The sequence below is a fragment of the Orcinus orca genome, chromosome 2 (genome assembly GCF_937001465.1).
Source record: "Orcinus orca chromosome 2, mOrcOrc1.1, whole genome shotgun sequence".
In the NCBI taxonomy this organism is placed as follows: domain Eukaryota; kingdom Metazoa; phylum Chordata; class Mammalia; order Artiodactyla; family Delphinidae; genus Orcinus; species Orcinus orca.
In genome coordinates this window covers 200,175,661-200,190,458 of record NC_064560.1, presented here as the reverse complement: position 1 = coordinate 200,190,458, position 14,798 = coordinate 200,175,661, and the positions used below count along the sequence as shown (strand labels likewise).

Below are 14,798 nucleotides of genomic sequence, written 5' to 3'. Positions count from 1 at the left end.
CGAAGTGACCATTTAAAGTGCACACAGGGCTTCCCTGGTGGCGCAGTGGTTGAGAGTCTGCCTGCCAATGCAGGCGACATGGGTTCGAGCCCTGGTCTGGGAAGATCCCACATGCCGCAGAGCAACTAAGCCCATGCACCACAACTACTGAGCCTGCGCTCTAGAGCCCGTGAGCCACAACTACTGAGCCTGCGCGTCTGGAGCCTGTGCTCCGCAACAAGAGAGGCCGTGACAGTGAGAGGCCCGCGCACTGCGATGAAGAGTGGCCCCCACTCGCTGCAACCAGAGAAAGCCCTCACACAGAAACGAAGACCCAACACACCCAAAAATAAATAAATAAATAAATAAATTTATAAAAAATTTTAAAAATTAAAAAATAAAGTACACGCAGTGAGGCTTCCCACGTGGCTCGTGAGGCTCTGCAGCCCCCGCACTTTCCTTCCACTTCCTCAGAGGTGACCCAAGGCCCATATGCCTGCTGCTGGGATCCTCCCCACCCAGCCCTCACCCTGCCTGCCCTGACAGCTGGACTTCTCCTGGTCTAACTCCTCTGCAGGCTTCAGGTCTGATTTCCCTGGAAAATCTCGACGGCCTTCCGACTGTGGACAGGGGCCCCTCTTAGATGCCTTCTTAATGTTCCATGGCCCCTAACAAGACCCTCATCAACCTATCTTGAAATAAGTGGCTTTCTCTGTCCTACCCTCTGCCCACTGGACCCATAATCTGGGGGAGGACACCAACTGTGTTTGTTCACTACTGTTCTCCCCAGCTGCTCCCAGGACACAGGGGGCAGTCACAGACCTGCTGAATGTATAACAATTACAGTAAGAACAGAAAAAACGAAGGCTTTGATGAAAGATACTCCAACATGTCTTATAAAGAATGGCTTTCACATAAGAGAGAATGGGAACCGCAGATTTGGAGCTAGTGGAGAAGCTGGAAGGAGTCAGAAAAAGTATCACATTCCTACAGGTCAGGTATAAATAAAGTTAGTTTCTGATGAGCTCTGTAAAAAGAGGACCAGAGAAAAAAACTTCATGGGAAACTTAAGTTAATCATACCTGAACTTGGATATTCTGGTCAGACTATGACACCTCAGTTCATAAGGGTTAAAAGGCCCATGAAGTATTGCCTGTACACATAAAATATACAAGATGTTACCAGTAAGTAAAATGTCACTTCACATACATTTTAAAAATCCAAAAGCCAGCTCATAGTTTAAAAAAAGAAAAAAGCTACACCTTCGTCAGCCATAACATCTTTGAGATTTAATGGGAGAAAAATGCCTTAAAGGAGGTATTTTTCTGGTATGCAACTGATTCCTTCCATGGTTTCGCTAACCTTCCTCTCTCTATATATATAAATACATACACACGCTTTGGTCAAAAAAAGGAAACACTGCCAAAGACTTCAGTGAAAGTATTCTTTTCATGGCAGCAGACTATTCCAGTTAAATAAGCAGGTCTACGACCCCACAGCCAAAGGCTGGGGCAGTGTAAGAGTGAGTCCCCGTCAGCCCTCCTCCAAACGGGCCAAGTGACTAGAGCACCTCCACGGGACGAAGCTAAGCCTTGACGCTGGTTCTCAAAAGCCCACACACTGTGCTTCCCCTTGCTCTGACAGACAAGCACTGGTCGCTGTGACTGAAAATGTTGCCTGCTGTCCGACTGCCTGGTTTTTGTTGCGAAATTCCTATACATCCTGGCTTCTCCTTCGCCTCTTCGGAGCAGGCCCTCAGAACTACCTGAGACGCTGCCTCCCAGGCTTCAAGTCCTCAGAAAGTCTGCCGAATAAAATATAATCCTCAACTTTCAGGCTGTGCATTTTTTTTCACTCAACATCGCCTTTGGAAAGGTTAGTTTTAAAAAAGAACTAGTCATGGGACTTCCCTGGTGGTCCACTGGCTAAGACTCTGCGCTCCCAGTGCAGGGGGCCCAGGTTCAAGCCTGGTCAGGGAACTAGATCCCACATGCTGCAACTAAGACCTGGAACAGCTAGCTAGCTAATTAATTAATAAATAAATAAAAATTTTTTTTTTTTGGAAGAAAGGAAGAACTAGTCAAAGCATTGCTCTATACTAAACCCTGGGTTTTGGTCTTACTAATATAGGCTCTGTTGTGAGAAAAGTAACAGTTAAAAACCAGTAAAGAGGGACTTCCCTGGTGGCACAGTGGTTAAGACTCCACCTGCCAATGCAGGGGACACAGGTTCGAGCCCTGGTCCGGGAAGACCCCACATGCCGCGGAACAACTAAGCTCGTGCACCTCAACTACTGAGCCTGTGCTCTAGAGCCCATGAGCCACAGCTACTGTAGCCCACGTGCCACAACTACTGAAGCCCACGTGCCTAGAGCCTGTGCTCCACAACAAGAGAAGCCACAGCAATGAGAAGCCCGTGCACCACAACGAAGAGCAGCCCCCGCTCACCACAACTAGAGAAAGCCCACGCACAGCAACGAAAACCCAACACAGCCAAAAATAAATTAATTTTTAAAAAAAACAGTAAAGAAAAAACCACCATGACTACTAGCTACAATTCAGCTTATAAATGTAGAATGATTTTTTTTTTAATTTTAACTGTATTTTAAAATAACTCCTATAAATTACCTTGCAGTTTGGGTTACCCAGTTTATTGGAAGAAAAGCTCTCTAACAAAATCCGGATCAGATACTTTTTGTCGTCTTTCAAGGGGGATGGCACGGACATGTCTGTCACATATTCTGCTGATTTGGAAAAGAGACTCTTGAGAACTTCATGGCTTTGCTGAACAAAATAAGAAAAGTTCATTTTGCTAAAAGGAAAACCAGTACTAAAAGCACTTTATTCCAAGCTAATCAAAGTATTTCATAGGCATGACCTTATTCTTAGGTGATCTTTAGATTATTAAGGTATCAAAAGATAATTTTCTCAAGTACGTTTTAAAATTCAAACAAAAGAAATAAAACAGAATGCATTAAAGGCTCAATTCATTAGCCTTTACTACCTTTCAGCCATCAAATAACTGAAAAGAGTGAGAAAAAGAATTTTTTGTATACAAAATGTCAGTTTCGGGCTTCCCCAGTGGCGCAGTGGTTGAGAGTCCACCTGCCGATGCAGGGGACACGGGTTCGTGCCCCAGTCCGGGAAGATCCCACATGCCGCGGAGCGGCTGGGCCTGTGAGCCATGGCCGCTGAGCCTGCGCGTCTGGAGCCTGTGCTCCACAACGGGAGAGGCCACAGCAGTGAGAGGCCCGCGTACCGCAAAAAAAAAAAAAAAAAAAGTCAGTTTCATATTGGGAATATTACCAGGATCCCCGGAAGTGTTTTCCCACATGGAAACACAACCCAGCCAGCTCTAGAGTGACGTTTTCCTGCTTGTTTGTCCCTTGCCCAACTCAGCACCTCATCCCCAGCAGAAATTACAGAAGGAAAAACAAACCACCTTCAACATGAGCCTCAATGTGGCACCTCAAACCTTCAGATCAAGAAAAATAGCTTCGGAACTGATTTTGAAAGAAACAGCTGAAAGACATTTCGAAATGTTCAAAATACTTGAAACTAATATTTTATATGATTACTTTCCTTAGGGAGATAAATCTTGGAATCCATTTTTTTAAAAATCCCCAAACAGAGAACATTTTCACATATAATCTTCATTCCAAGAAAAAAAAAAAAAGCTCCATAATCAGAAACCAACAAGAACAGCACTTGACCACCATAATTTGGTCTCAAAGAAACTTGAAGACATTTACGAGGGCACCACAGACCTCAACACACTGAACACTGTCCAGCTCTTCACCCCCCAATATCCTGAGAGAGGAAAAGGGCCCCCCTTCTCTCTCACTCCCCCGCCCTCTGCACACACACACTCAGACACACACACACGCTCCTAAAAGGAGGACGGAAGCGCACACCTTGGACTCATAGGGCTCCTCGGCCAGCTCGGCATAGCCCTCCTGGACGAGGACGTCTCGCACGTTGACGGTGTCCTGCAGCGCCGAGGAGAGGTAGGCGTCCACATGTAGGACGCCGTGCACCACGGAGAAGACCTTCACGAGGAGGGCGCGGCCACTGACCAGCGAGGAGAAGCGCCGGCTGGCCCTGCCGCTCCAGTGCTCGCCGCACACCCGACACCTCGCGGATGGGCGCATCTTGCAAATCTTAAACTCCAAAGCCTACGGGACAGAAGTGCACAGCTGAGCCAGTTTATAAATGTGTGAGACACTCACCCCAAATACCACTGAAAAGTGACCCTGGTGCTGGGATCCTCATCAGTGATCTCCTACAAATCCTACTGAAAACAGTTTCAGGGTAAGTGAGGATTTCATAGGTAAAAAAAAAACTTGTTTTTCCTTTTCGAAAACAAAAAAAGTTTAGAATAACTTTTAGAAAGTGCATGTGGGAAAGCATTAGAAATTACTGCTGAATTAAAACTACCTTTTTTTGCTAAGTGTGAAACACTCCATATATTTTAACTTGCTCCAAAAGCAGTACTAGCAAAAATATCTACAGCAATATATTTTTGGGAAAAAGCAGAAACCAAATTCGGAGAGCACGACAAAACGAATGCCAGCCCTCTGGGCCTTGGCCCTGTCCATAAGCTGAGGGGCAACCACATGGCCTCCAGAACCCTTCTAGCTTTACGCTCTCACACCACAGGAGCGTCTCGACCTTACCTGAAAGGGAAGTTCAAGAAACTGACAGGGAATCTCCATTAAGACGTCCAGAGCCACGTGCGCTCTGTTTCCATAGTCTACAAAGAACACCTAGAGGATGAGGAAAGTGCCTCAGTTAGTACAGGCCCAGGCAAACACTGTGTGCCACCAACCACGGCCACGCGACCGTCCATTCCAGCTGTCGTCACAGGATTCCTAGGAACTGGGGCTTAAATCCTCACGTCACTGAGGGAAGTAACTTTTCTACTAGACCACTTTTCTAACTGTAATTAGTTTATATTTAATTTCCACTTGAGATTAGAAAAGACTTTCTATCAACTGCTATAAGTCTGTTTCATTTCCCTTTCAGTGATTTGTTACAGAAAAACATACCTCAGCAGAATTTCCAGAAACATAAAGGATTTGTGCTCTGAAGTAGCTTTCTTTATCAAAATCAGCAAAAGGAGCCAGACAGACCAAGTCCGGATGTGGGTGAACGGGCAAGGGCACCAGCTTCAGACGGCTGATTTCAGCAGTAAGCTTTTTCAGAATCTCTGAGCTTTTTTCATCAATCCTGTATCCCCAAAAGTGCCCCACTTCAACCACCTAAAAACGAGGAGGAAGAGCAGAGATGAACTCTAGCGAGGATTTCCGTCAAGAGGCACAGACTCTCAAACTGCAGCCCTGGCATACCACCCTACTGCATGTCACAAGCCAGATTCCCCGGTCCCTAAGTATTCTACGGGGGAGGGGGTGCCCGGGTTGAGCGAGGTGAGGAACGCTGTCTGGAGGCACAAGACTTGCGGGCACACAAGCACTGTAGGCTCTGGGGGGCACGTGAGAGCAGGGCTGTTCCATCCCTGACCAGACCCCAGGGGCCCCAGGCGCCCTCTGGGTGGCGAGGGCTGGTTGCGGGGTGAACGCACAGCCTCCTGGAAGAGCAGTGAGGGGACGGAAGAGTGGATGTCCTCGCCTGCTGCCGCTGCAAGACGGCCAGGGCCGCACTGCTGGAGCTCTCCGGTCTCCTGGCATCCAGGTTTCTATGGGAAGTCTCCCAGTGAAGGGTAACTACGGATTTACCAGGAAGCCCAATGCATTTTAACTGAAATTTTATTTTGAAGAAGTAAAAACTATACCCCAATGAATAATGGTGCCAATGCTAGTTTTGTGGATGTAAATTGAATTACGCAAGCAAACAGCACTATGCCAATTAACATTTTTACATGTATCTTGTCGCCAAAACTGATTTTAAAATGTACTAACATTTTAAAAATTAAACTTTGACTCTAGAATGAATATTTGTGTTTACACATTTGTGTTACAGCCACATTTCAATTCAGCAAGTGAGAGTAATTCAAGCTCACCCAGATTTGCTACAGGTAACCCTTAAACAAGGCAGGTTTGCTCTGCGAGGGTCCGCTTACCCGGATACTTTTCAACAGTAAAGACTACAGGACTGCATGGTCTGAGGATGGTCGAATCTGGGACCACGGATACAGAGGGCCGACAGTGAGTTACCCATGGATTAGCCCCACACTGTTCAAGGGTCCAGTGTAGATGACTAAGGTACACAGGCTGTAGGCGAGGGTCTCTATACATCCACTATCTCATGTATACAACATGACAGCTCTAGATTAAGAAGACAGAAAAGCACTGATGATTGGACCACACCATTCTTACCTCTGTAACATCAATTGTTAAGAAGAGATCTGTCATCAGCTGGGATCTGTCTAACGTGTTGAATGAGACTTGCACAGGATCAACTGTCTGCTTCTGGAAGTCCACATTCACCCTATTTAACACATTTTAAAAGGCAATAAAAGTATTACAAAGAAAACATGTTTACATATATGAAGTTACTGCTTGAACTATTCCACTGTTTCTATAAGAAAAGAACATTTTAATAAAATACCTAAAGCCAGAGATGACGAAGTCAATCTTATCTGAAATGTGAGTTTCTGATGGCTTCCTGAGCTGCCCTGGGGGAGGGTGTGTACCCCAGTAGTTACATACTACCCTTCAGGAATATATTCTAAAGGTCAAGACTGTTACGGAATATCTATTTTTTTTTTCCGGAATATCTACTTTTAAGGATATAAATTCTAAATCTAGGACCTGCAATGTTTCCTAACTTGTGGTTTCAGAGGTGACTGACTCTGACTTTTAGAAAACTACAAGAATCTAAGCCTATTTAATGTTGTTAGGAAACACATACATGATTTTCTAATAACTGAAGAATTATCATTCATCCCTTGAAGCAATAATATAATAGATGCTAAAATTCCAGGAGATGAATATAAATTGATAAAAAGTTTCCTTTCCTAATAATTTTATACTTAAATGAAGAGGAAGAATTATAAGAGATCTGATGCACCTCTCTTCCCAATTTTCCAACCCACTTATTAAACAAGAGTGACTCAGGCTAAGTTACCCAGCAAGACAGGCCTACTCCACGTTATTACAGACTGAACCCACTCAACTCCCAAACTCGCAGAATCAAACCATCCCACACTGGATGAAACTCGATGGAACATACTTCCCTACCTCAACAATTCCTCAAATCCCTGTCAAATTCCTCATGGGGTTAAAAAGATTACAAACAAGAAAAGATGCGGGAGAATTCCTACATACAGCACTGTGTGAATATGACTAAAAGGCAAAGTAATCTGTCAGAAACACTGAAGGGCGATTTAATTTGGTCCAAGAGAAGCCAGCCTGCGAACTGCACAGCAGCTGCCTGGGGGCCAAGCAGACCCGTGCAGGCAGTCCGGCCCCCCCACCCTGCTCAACAGGGACGGGTGGCCTGTGCTGGCAAGCGGCGGGCTGCTCGCAACTGCACCTGCGTCTTGTCCCGCTGCTGGCTCTGCTAAAGGCAAGGGAGACTCTCCTCTGCTTAGGAAGAGAAAGGCAGTAACTGTAAGGAGGAAGAAAGGAAACTAACATTAGGGTCAATCCCTTCGATTTAAACTGAAAATGACACAAATGGTTCTACCCAATCCTCCAAACAGCCTTGTACAACAGGTATCATAGCTATTAAACAGATGAAAACACTGAGGTTCAGAGAGGTCAAGTAATGTGCCCAAGCACACACAGCTAGTTGATGAAACCACGCTACCACGCCAGTGCTTTTAGTGTGAACTTAAGCAAGGTTAAACAGTTGTTTAAAAATAATATTGAGAATGTGAAAGCAGGTGGACAGAGTTGTGCCCGCCTCCCTTCTGAAAATACCTTGTATTCCTGAGCTTGGAAACAGCCCCTCCTTGCACCTTCCCTTCAATCTCCTCTGCAGAATGAACACTGAGTTCAAGGGAAATTTTCAGCTGAGACATCTTAATGGCCATATACACTGCAGGAAGAGTTTTAAACCTCTCTGTTGGATTGCGTGAAAACTCCACAAAGGCTCTGTTCCACAAATGTAAATAAAAAAATAAGTTTATGAGGCATGTTAATTTCTCTCAAGTTTAGACAGAGATTTTCAGTAACACCTCTCTTCAAAATACCAGCAACTCTTCCTTCAATAATTAATCAAGAAGACTTACTTAAGGGAAAATTATTCACTTAAGAGAAATAAAAGTTACAACGACATACCATTAAATTAAAACCAAGTATCATCCTCATGTATTACTCAGTATAATGCAGAATAAAGATTAAGTTCAAAAGGAATTTTCGGCTAAGAAATCTTAATTCTCATCATTAGAACAAAGTGACAGATTCGGGTTTTTGTTTTCTTCTATTTTATTGTAAAATAAAAATCAGACAGAGAAAAGCACACAACTGAGTAGTTCAGTGATCTTTCTGATCTCCCTCCAAAAAACCATCCAGTTTATCACCCAGTAATGTTGAGGCATGCCCCACCTTACGACCCAACCACATCGCAGTGTCCTATTATCACATTCCTCCCTCTGGGGGAATAAGAATCAAACATGCAGTAAGGGGACTTTCCTGATGGCTCAGTGGTTAAGAATCTGCCTGCCAATGCAGGGGACATGGGTTTGAGCCCTGGTCCGGAAAGATTCCACATGCCGCAGAGCAACTAAGCCCGTGCACCACAACTACTGAGCCTGCGCTCTAGAGCCCGTGAGCCACAACTACTGAGCCCGTGTGCCACAACTACTGAAACCCGTGCACCTAGAGCCCATGCTCCGCAACAGGAGAGGCCACGGCAATGGGAAGCCCACACACCGCAACGAAGAGTAGCCCGCGCTCGCTGCAACTAGAGAAAGTCCGCGCGCAGCAACGAAGACCCAACGCAGCCAAAAAATAAATTAATTTAAAAAAAAAAAAAACGTGCAGTAAGGGTGCCTGCCAGACACTTCCTGGTAAAAAGGAAAAAATCTTCAAGTTTACATTTGTTTGTATATGCACGTCAAAATCTCCCGGAGCAAAACATCATACTCAGAAAAATAGACTTATGACTGCTTCAACTATTGTCATGGAAATGTGTGATTTTGGGTGACCTGGAAGGACGCTGAGCTGATGAAGAGCAGCCTGTCGCGTCCCATCCCGTCCCGTCCTCCGGCCTCTCTGCAGCCTCCTGTCTCCACTGCACTGTCCCCCTGCCCTCGGCTCCCTTTCAAGCCTCCTCCACCGACCCTGGGTGAGCTCACAAGTGAGCACGTGCAGTCTCCTCCTGTCCTCAGCTCCCTTTATTCACTTCCATTTCTGCCATCTTTCTCTAGAAGGAGCCCAAGTCTCTCCTTAGAAATAGTTTCTTTCAAATACTCTAGAGCACATTTCCAAGACTCTCGCCTTCCCTGAGTATTTTCAACTCAACACGTGGCGAGAGCCAAACCCGTGACATTCCCCATGCCCCCCTCAGCCCCCAGCCCTGCCCTCCTGTCCACTCCCCCCGGCTGAAGTCCTGGCCCTCGCTGGCTCCTATCTCATCTTGGTCCTCCACGGGCCATCAACAGCCGAATCCAAGAGCTCTTCCCTCCCATCCGCTGCCTCCTTTTCATGTCAAAAGTCACCTCGGCTTGGACGACTGCCAAGTTTATGCTGGACGGCTTCGTCTCCTCTTCATCACTCCCCAATTAAGTTCTACAAAACACAGTTCTAGTCAGAACACCCAGGGCTCTCTAAATACCCACTACTGGCGTTCATACTCGTCAGCTGGCTACAAATACCATCTGAAAGACAGCGCCTGACGCCCACTCTTCAGACTCAATCTGACACAAAACCAGCTCCCGGCAAGAGGGCTCTGGCTGCGCCTGGCACACACCCTACGCTTTCCCAAACCACAGCTCTGCTCACACTGGGCTCCTGCCCCACCTGCCAGGGCTGCCTCCCCTCCAGGCCCCTCTAACTCCTCCAGAGGAAGGCCCAGGTGAATGTCACTGCTCCTACTCCGAGCCTCGGATACGATATCTTCTTCCAACCCCCCAGGCCTCTCCCGGGACACTTCACGATGGGCAAACATCTGTGGAACTGATTTTACTCTCCACGCCGACCACTAATTTGAAAATGTCTCACAGGAGGAAACGTGCGCCCACGTGCGGCCTGTGCTCCAGCGCCCTTGGTCCTGCACACAGCAGGCCCTGCTGGATCCCAAGGGGGAGGACAGTCTTGACTCAGCAACTATTTTATGTCATTCTCTGCCTTTAATATTTGATGCACAGGACTGGTATCACCAGAAGAACACTGTTACATCCCCAAGTAATTGGTATGACATTGGTATTATGACTGAACACCAGAAATCTATGAGGAATCGAATAAAATATAATTAGAATACCTATATAGATAACCCTGACAGGAAGAAGAAGAAATGAACACCAAATGCAATCCAGCAGTGAGGATTAACGAAAGAGGCTGCTGCAAGCTTAGCGAGAGCCCAGACTGCACCACCCAAATCAGCACGGAGAGCACCCACACACACAGAGCTGCAGGCTCAGCAAGGCAGATGGACTTTCCATATTCAAGAAAGATGGTGTAGCTACGAGGATCCAATTTTTAAGTAAGTAATTTTGTATATGTGATTAAGAATTTGACTGCTAATTTATATAAGAATATTTAAGAAAACCTGAGACACTGTAAGTTTAATTAAATCTGTACCAGTGTTAGAAGCACCTAGAAAGACTTCACTTATTAGGGTTATATACTTGCCACGTGAGGCATTTACATGCTTACAAAGAAAATCAATATGTTAATCACAGGAATGGAACTTAAAATGTGCGAGGCAATTAATCCAAAATTTAAGCAGAATGAATATGCTCAACTTGAGTTATTGGACATTAATCAAAAAAAAAACTAAACGTATTTCTTATTTACTAGATTTACAAAACTTTGTAAATTAATAAAATGTGTAGGACACGAGAAAATTTTTTCCAATTTTTTTTTTCTTTTTTTTTTTTGCAGTATGCAGGCCTCTCACTGTTGTGGCCTCTCCCGTTGTGGAGCACAGGCTCCAGACGCACAGGCTCAGTGGCCGTGGCTCACGGGCCCAGCCACTCCGCGGCATGTGGGATCCTCCCGGACCGGGGCACGAACCCGCGTCCCCTGCATTGCATTGGCAGGCAGACTCTCAACCACTGCACCACCAGGGAAGCCCCCAATTTTAAAAATTAAAAATCAATTTAAAAACCCTAATAGTCTTTTCTGTGCATAAGCATTCTCTCTTGGAAATGAAAACTCAAAGTGATACTCCAAAACACACCACTTACTCCTTATCTGCAATTAAAATAGGCCAAATGTAACTGAGTTTTGCAATATTTGTCTTCCAAAAATATTCAGAACATCTAAGTTCTAAATAACTATAAGCAGATAAACTCTCCTGCAGGCATCTCTGGCGGCTGGCAACTTACTGTGAAATCTCAGATGGACACACCCGAGTGCAGGGCACTTCCAGAGCACCAACCCTGAACCTCATCACGCCAGCCCTGAACCTCATCACGCTACTGAACCTTCTCGGCACCAGACGTCCTTTAGGAGGAACGTGGTTGAAAGAGAAGATAAACTGCTCCTGACAACAAGATAAACCACAGCTGTGCTTTAAGAGCTGTGTCCTCAGCAGCCCGTCTGACGACCCATTTCCACACGCTCCCAAGTTGAAAGAATCAGCCCCTGTAAACATAAAATCTCGTGGTTCTTTCGTAATTGCGGTGGATTACAAAAATACACTACTTACTTTGCACCATCAAACACGATGGATCTGACTTGGCCGCACTGTCTAAAGAGAGACTGCAGTTGTTTATAGTAGAGAAATCCATAGGGAGGAACGTGCTTCAGCTGTAAAACACCACACTGCATTAACAGGAGCAAACACAGAGCTCACAGTCATAATGTTCACAAAAACAGAGCACACTGTCTTTAAGCACAAGACGTAGACCCGACAGCAGGGTATTTAAGGACTAATGACTTCTAAATTATAATAAGTTTTAATAATACATGTTAAACAAAGGCTAATTCTTCCCCTGTTAAAAGAGTCCAAAAGTCTGATACAGAAAAGTTAAGACTTATTTTTCATTTTTACCTTAAAATAACCAAGCTGACTAAATACATCTTTTTAAAACATAGTATTTCTATATAGGCAACAGCAGGAACTTAAATGTTAAAGGGAAATGCACCACTTGGTGGAGGAGGGGGTGCGTCCTCGCCCCGCCCCGCAGGCTGCACTAACAGGAAAGGAGCTGCAGCAACCCCTCCCTGTCCGAGTGCTTTCTCCCTCCCATCAGGGCAATCTGTGTTCCGAGCTCTGGTGCGAAACTGGGAGTCCCCTGCCCCGTGACCTGCTTATCTCAGAGCCCAGCACAGCTCCGTGAGAGGCAGTGGGTGGCTGAAAAGCAAGGGCTGGGGACTCAGGTCTAAGCTCAAGTCCTGGCTTGTCAGGGTTCTGCAGGCAGAAAGTTATGGAGCCACCCTAGGACCCAACAGCCACATCACTAATCAAGGGGGACAATAAGTCCTCAGAGAGCCAATGTGAAGCTCAGAGAAGAATGAGTAAAAAGCACTCGACAAAGGCCCTCTCAGATGATAAGCGCTACGTAAACACTAGCCACACTTAGTTTTTATAACGCACACAGCAGGTAACCTTTTGGCCCCCAGAGTGCAAGGTGAACACGCTGCCTGGCTGGCAAGGTGAACAGGCTGAAGGAGGCAAGCACAGCCCACGTCTGAGGAAATGTGCTGTGGGGTCCCTCCCCTGGTGCACAGGTCAGGAGGGAGCACCACCAAGGCGTGAGAGGAAGCCAACCAGAAGGGCTTGGTCCACCATGACGGTCAGTACGAGCAGAGGCCCAGCCACAACTCCTCGAGAGCAAAAAGGATCTAATGACGGGTTTTACCCTTCAGGTAAAACCCGGCCCCAGGTACAAACTGCATCTCAGCTGCCTCTCGTCCCCAGTGTGAGCACCAGCTCCTCTCCAGTGCTCTGCAGAGACCCTCTCCCTTGTGAACTCTTACTTCTTCAGTAACAGTGTGATGGAAACAACAAGAGGAGTAAGAGCTGGCAATGATGGCATGTTTACTTTAGGCCAGGAACTCTGCCACGTGCTCTATACCCCCTTTTTATTAGATATAGGCCGGTAATGGAATCCAGGGTCCGCTAAAAGCCCGACTGCCAAATGCTTTATTCCAGTTGCCTACCCTGAAGTGATCCTGTACTCAGGTTTAAACAAAGGGTCCACAAATGTTGATCTGATAGTCAGTGCCTGGGACTGACCATCAGATTTGCCCAAAGCTCATGTTAAACACCGATTTCCAGGCCACACTTTCTAGTTCAGATTCTGTGCCATAGGGCCTAAAATCTGAATTTCAAAATAAACACTCTCTAGGCGATTCTATTAAGCATGAATGGGGATCAGAGTTTAAATCACAGTACAAAGGTGCCAACCATATAACTCTTTACTTTGTGTAAAATGAAGTTGTCAATTAACTAAATGTTCTTAAATTTATGGAGAAGTATCTTAAATCCTTCAAAATGGGACATGAGCAGTCAAGGTTAGCCATGAATACCTAACTCTGCAAGGCTTCCTTTTTTTTTTTTTAGGCTTTCTTTTTTAAGGCTAGGTCTGCAAAACAGGAAGCGAGACTGAGAAACTAGTGGATGCATGTGAAAAGGTCAGACAAGCCATGAAATTCACTTTAGGGGAAAAAAATCCACTTAGTACTTATAAAAATATAGAGGCAAGTGGGGAAATAAAATGTTCCGTGTTCGCCACACTGGAATGAAGCTCATCTGAAAACTGAGCACCCGGCCTCCACCCCAGAGAAGGCTGCCTATCTCTCCACCTACCACAATGGTTGTCTTTGGGTCTTTGCCCGCCAGCTCCCTCACTGCCATCTCTTCGTCGGGGTGCCCAAAAGTAAAGTAATTTGGATAAAAAGCACCTGCCAATACAACCTGGAAGAGAAGCTTATTTTCATGAAGTAACAGCATTATTTTATCACTTTATCTCACCAATATACTAATCTCATCCCAGAATATCATCTACAATATAAAAGATGAGCTTAATGTTAAAAAACAAAAAACCAAAAAAAACCACTGGACCTTTAAACCAATCAAGCAGAAAGTCACAATTCTGGTTACTTCCCCATAACCAAAACACTTTCTGCATGGTCTTTCCTCCAAGGAGCCTGAGTACTTTTCAGAATGAGGTTTAGAAAACAGTGGTGAGTTGAACAAGGATACAACTGATTGTACACACAGAGCCCCGGGGGTTAGCCAACTTTTTCTACTTTTCCCTGACATACTTACTTCTATGGGTCAGGCCCTTTCCCAAATGTTTAGATAAAATTACAATTAAGACACTTAGATTTAGAGCAGCAGGCTTGCATCGAATATTCACTTCTAAAAGCATGCTGCGAGGAGTTCCTTCTTCAATAAAAATATACTATATGAAACATACACCCATGGAAGAGTCTCTCCTAAACTTCAAGTAATTTTACAACCAGAGAAACACTCCATTTCCCAGCATCCCCTAGTTTACAGGATCCACCTAGAACCCAATTCTGTATGCGTCAGCCAACACACTGACACATACAAGAGGTACTCCTCCTCTGAGCCCCTACATCAGAGCACTGGCCACCTCTCTAGGACACACTTCCCTCTACACAATGCCTAGATGGTTCCATCCAACAAGCTAATTTGATCATGGCCTCCAAAGTTAAAATAATTTTTCAGTGCAAGGGAAGAACCACATAATAATGTTAAGAGCATTTATACTTTCTT

At 45.4% G+C, this 14,798-nt stretch overlaps 1 protein-coding gene and 1 long non-coding RNA gene across 2 annotated transcripts in view; one reads left to right on the top strand and one right to left on the bottom strand.

The window, feature by feature from the left end:
• Window positions 1–14,798, top strand: part of LOC125963659 (uncharacterized) — a 239,044-nt gene that overhangs the window by 2,306 nt on the left and 221,940 nt on the right. The window lies entirely within an intron of this gene.
• The window catches only part of TDRD9 (tudor domain containing 9), a 106,355-nt gene that overhangs the window by 18,013 nt on the left and 73,544 nt on the right, over window positions 1–14,798 (bottom strand). Inside the window, exons 22-30 of the mRNA XM_033421290.2 lie at window positions 13,863–13,970; window positions 11,757–11,857; window positions 7,862–8,035; window positions 6,314–6,425; window positions 5,027–5,239; window positions 4,655–4,744; window positions 3,893–4,153; window positions 2,607–2,762; window positions 1,062–1,132 (exon numbers count right to left, since the gene is read on the bottom strand). Coding sequence (XP_033277181.1) covers window positions 1,062–1,132; window positions 2,607–2,762; window positions 3,893–4,153; window positions 4,655–4,744; window positions 5,027–5,239; window positions 6,314–6,425; window positions 7,862–8,035; window positions 11,757–11,857; window positions 13,863–13,970 — 1,286 coding nt within the window. The remainder of the gene's footprint in view (window positions 1–1,061; window positions 1,133–2,606; window positions 2,763–3,892; window positions 4,154–4,654; window positions 4,745–5,026; window positions 5,240–6,313; window positions 6,426–7,861; window positions 8,036–11,756; window positions 11,858–13,862; window positions 13,971–14,798) is intronic.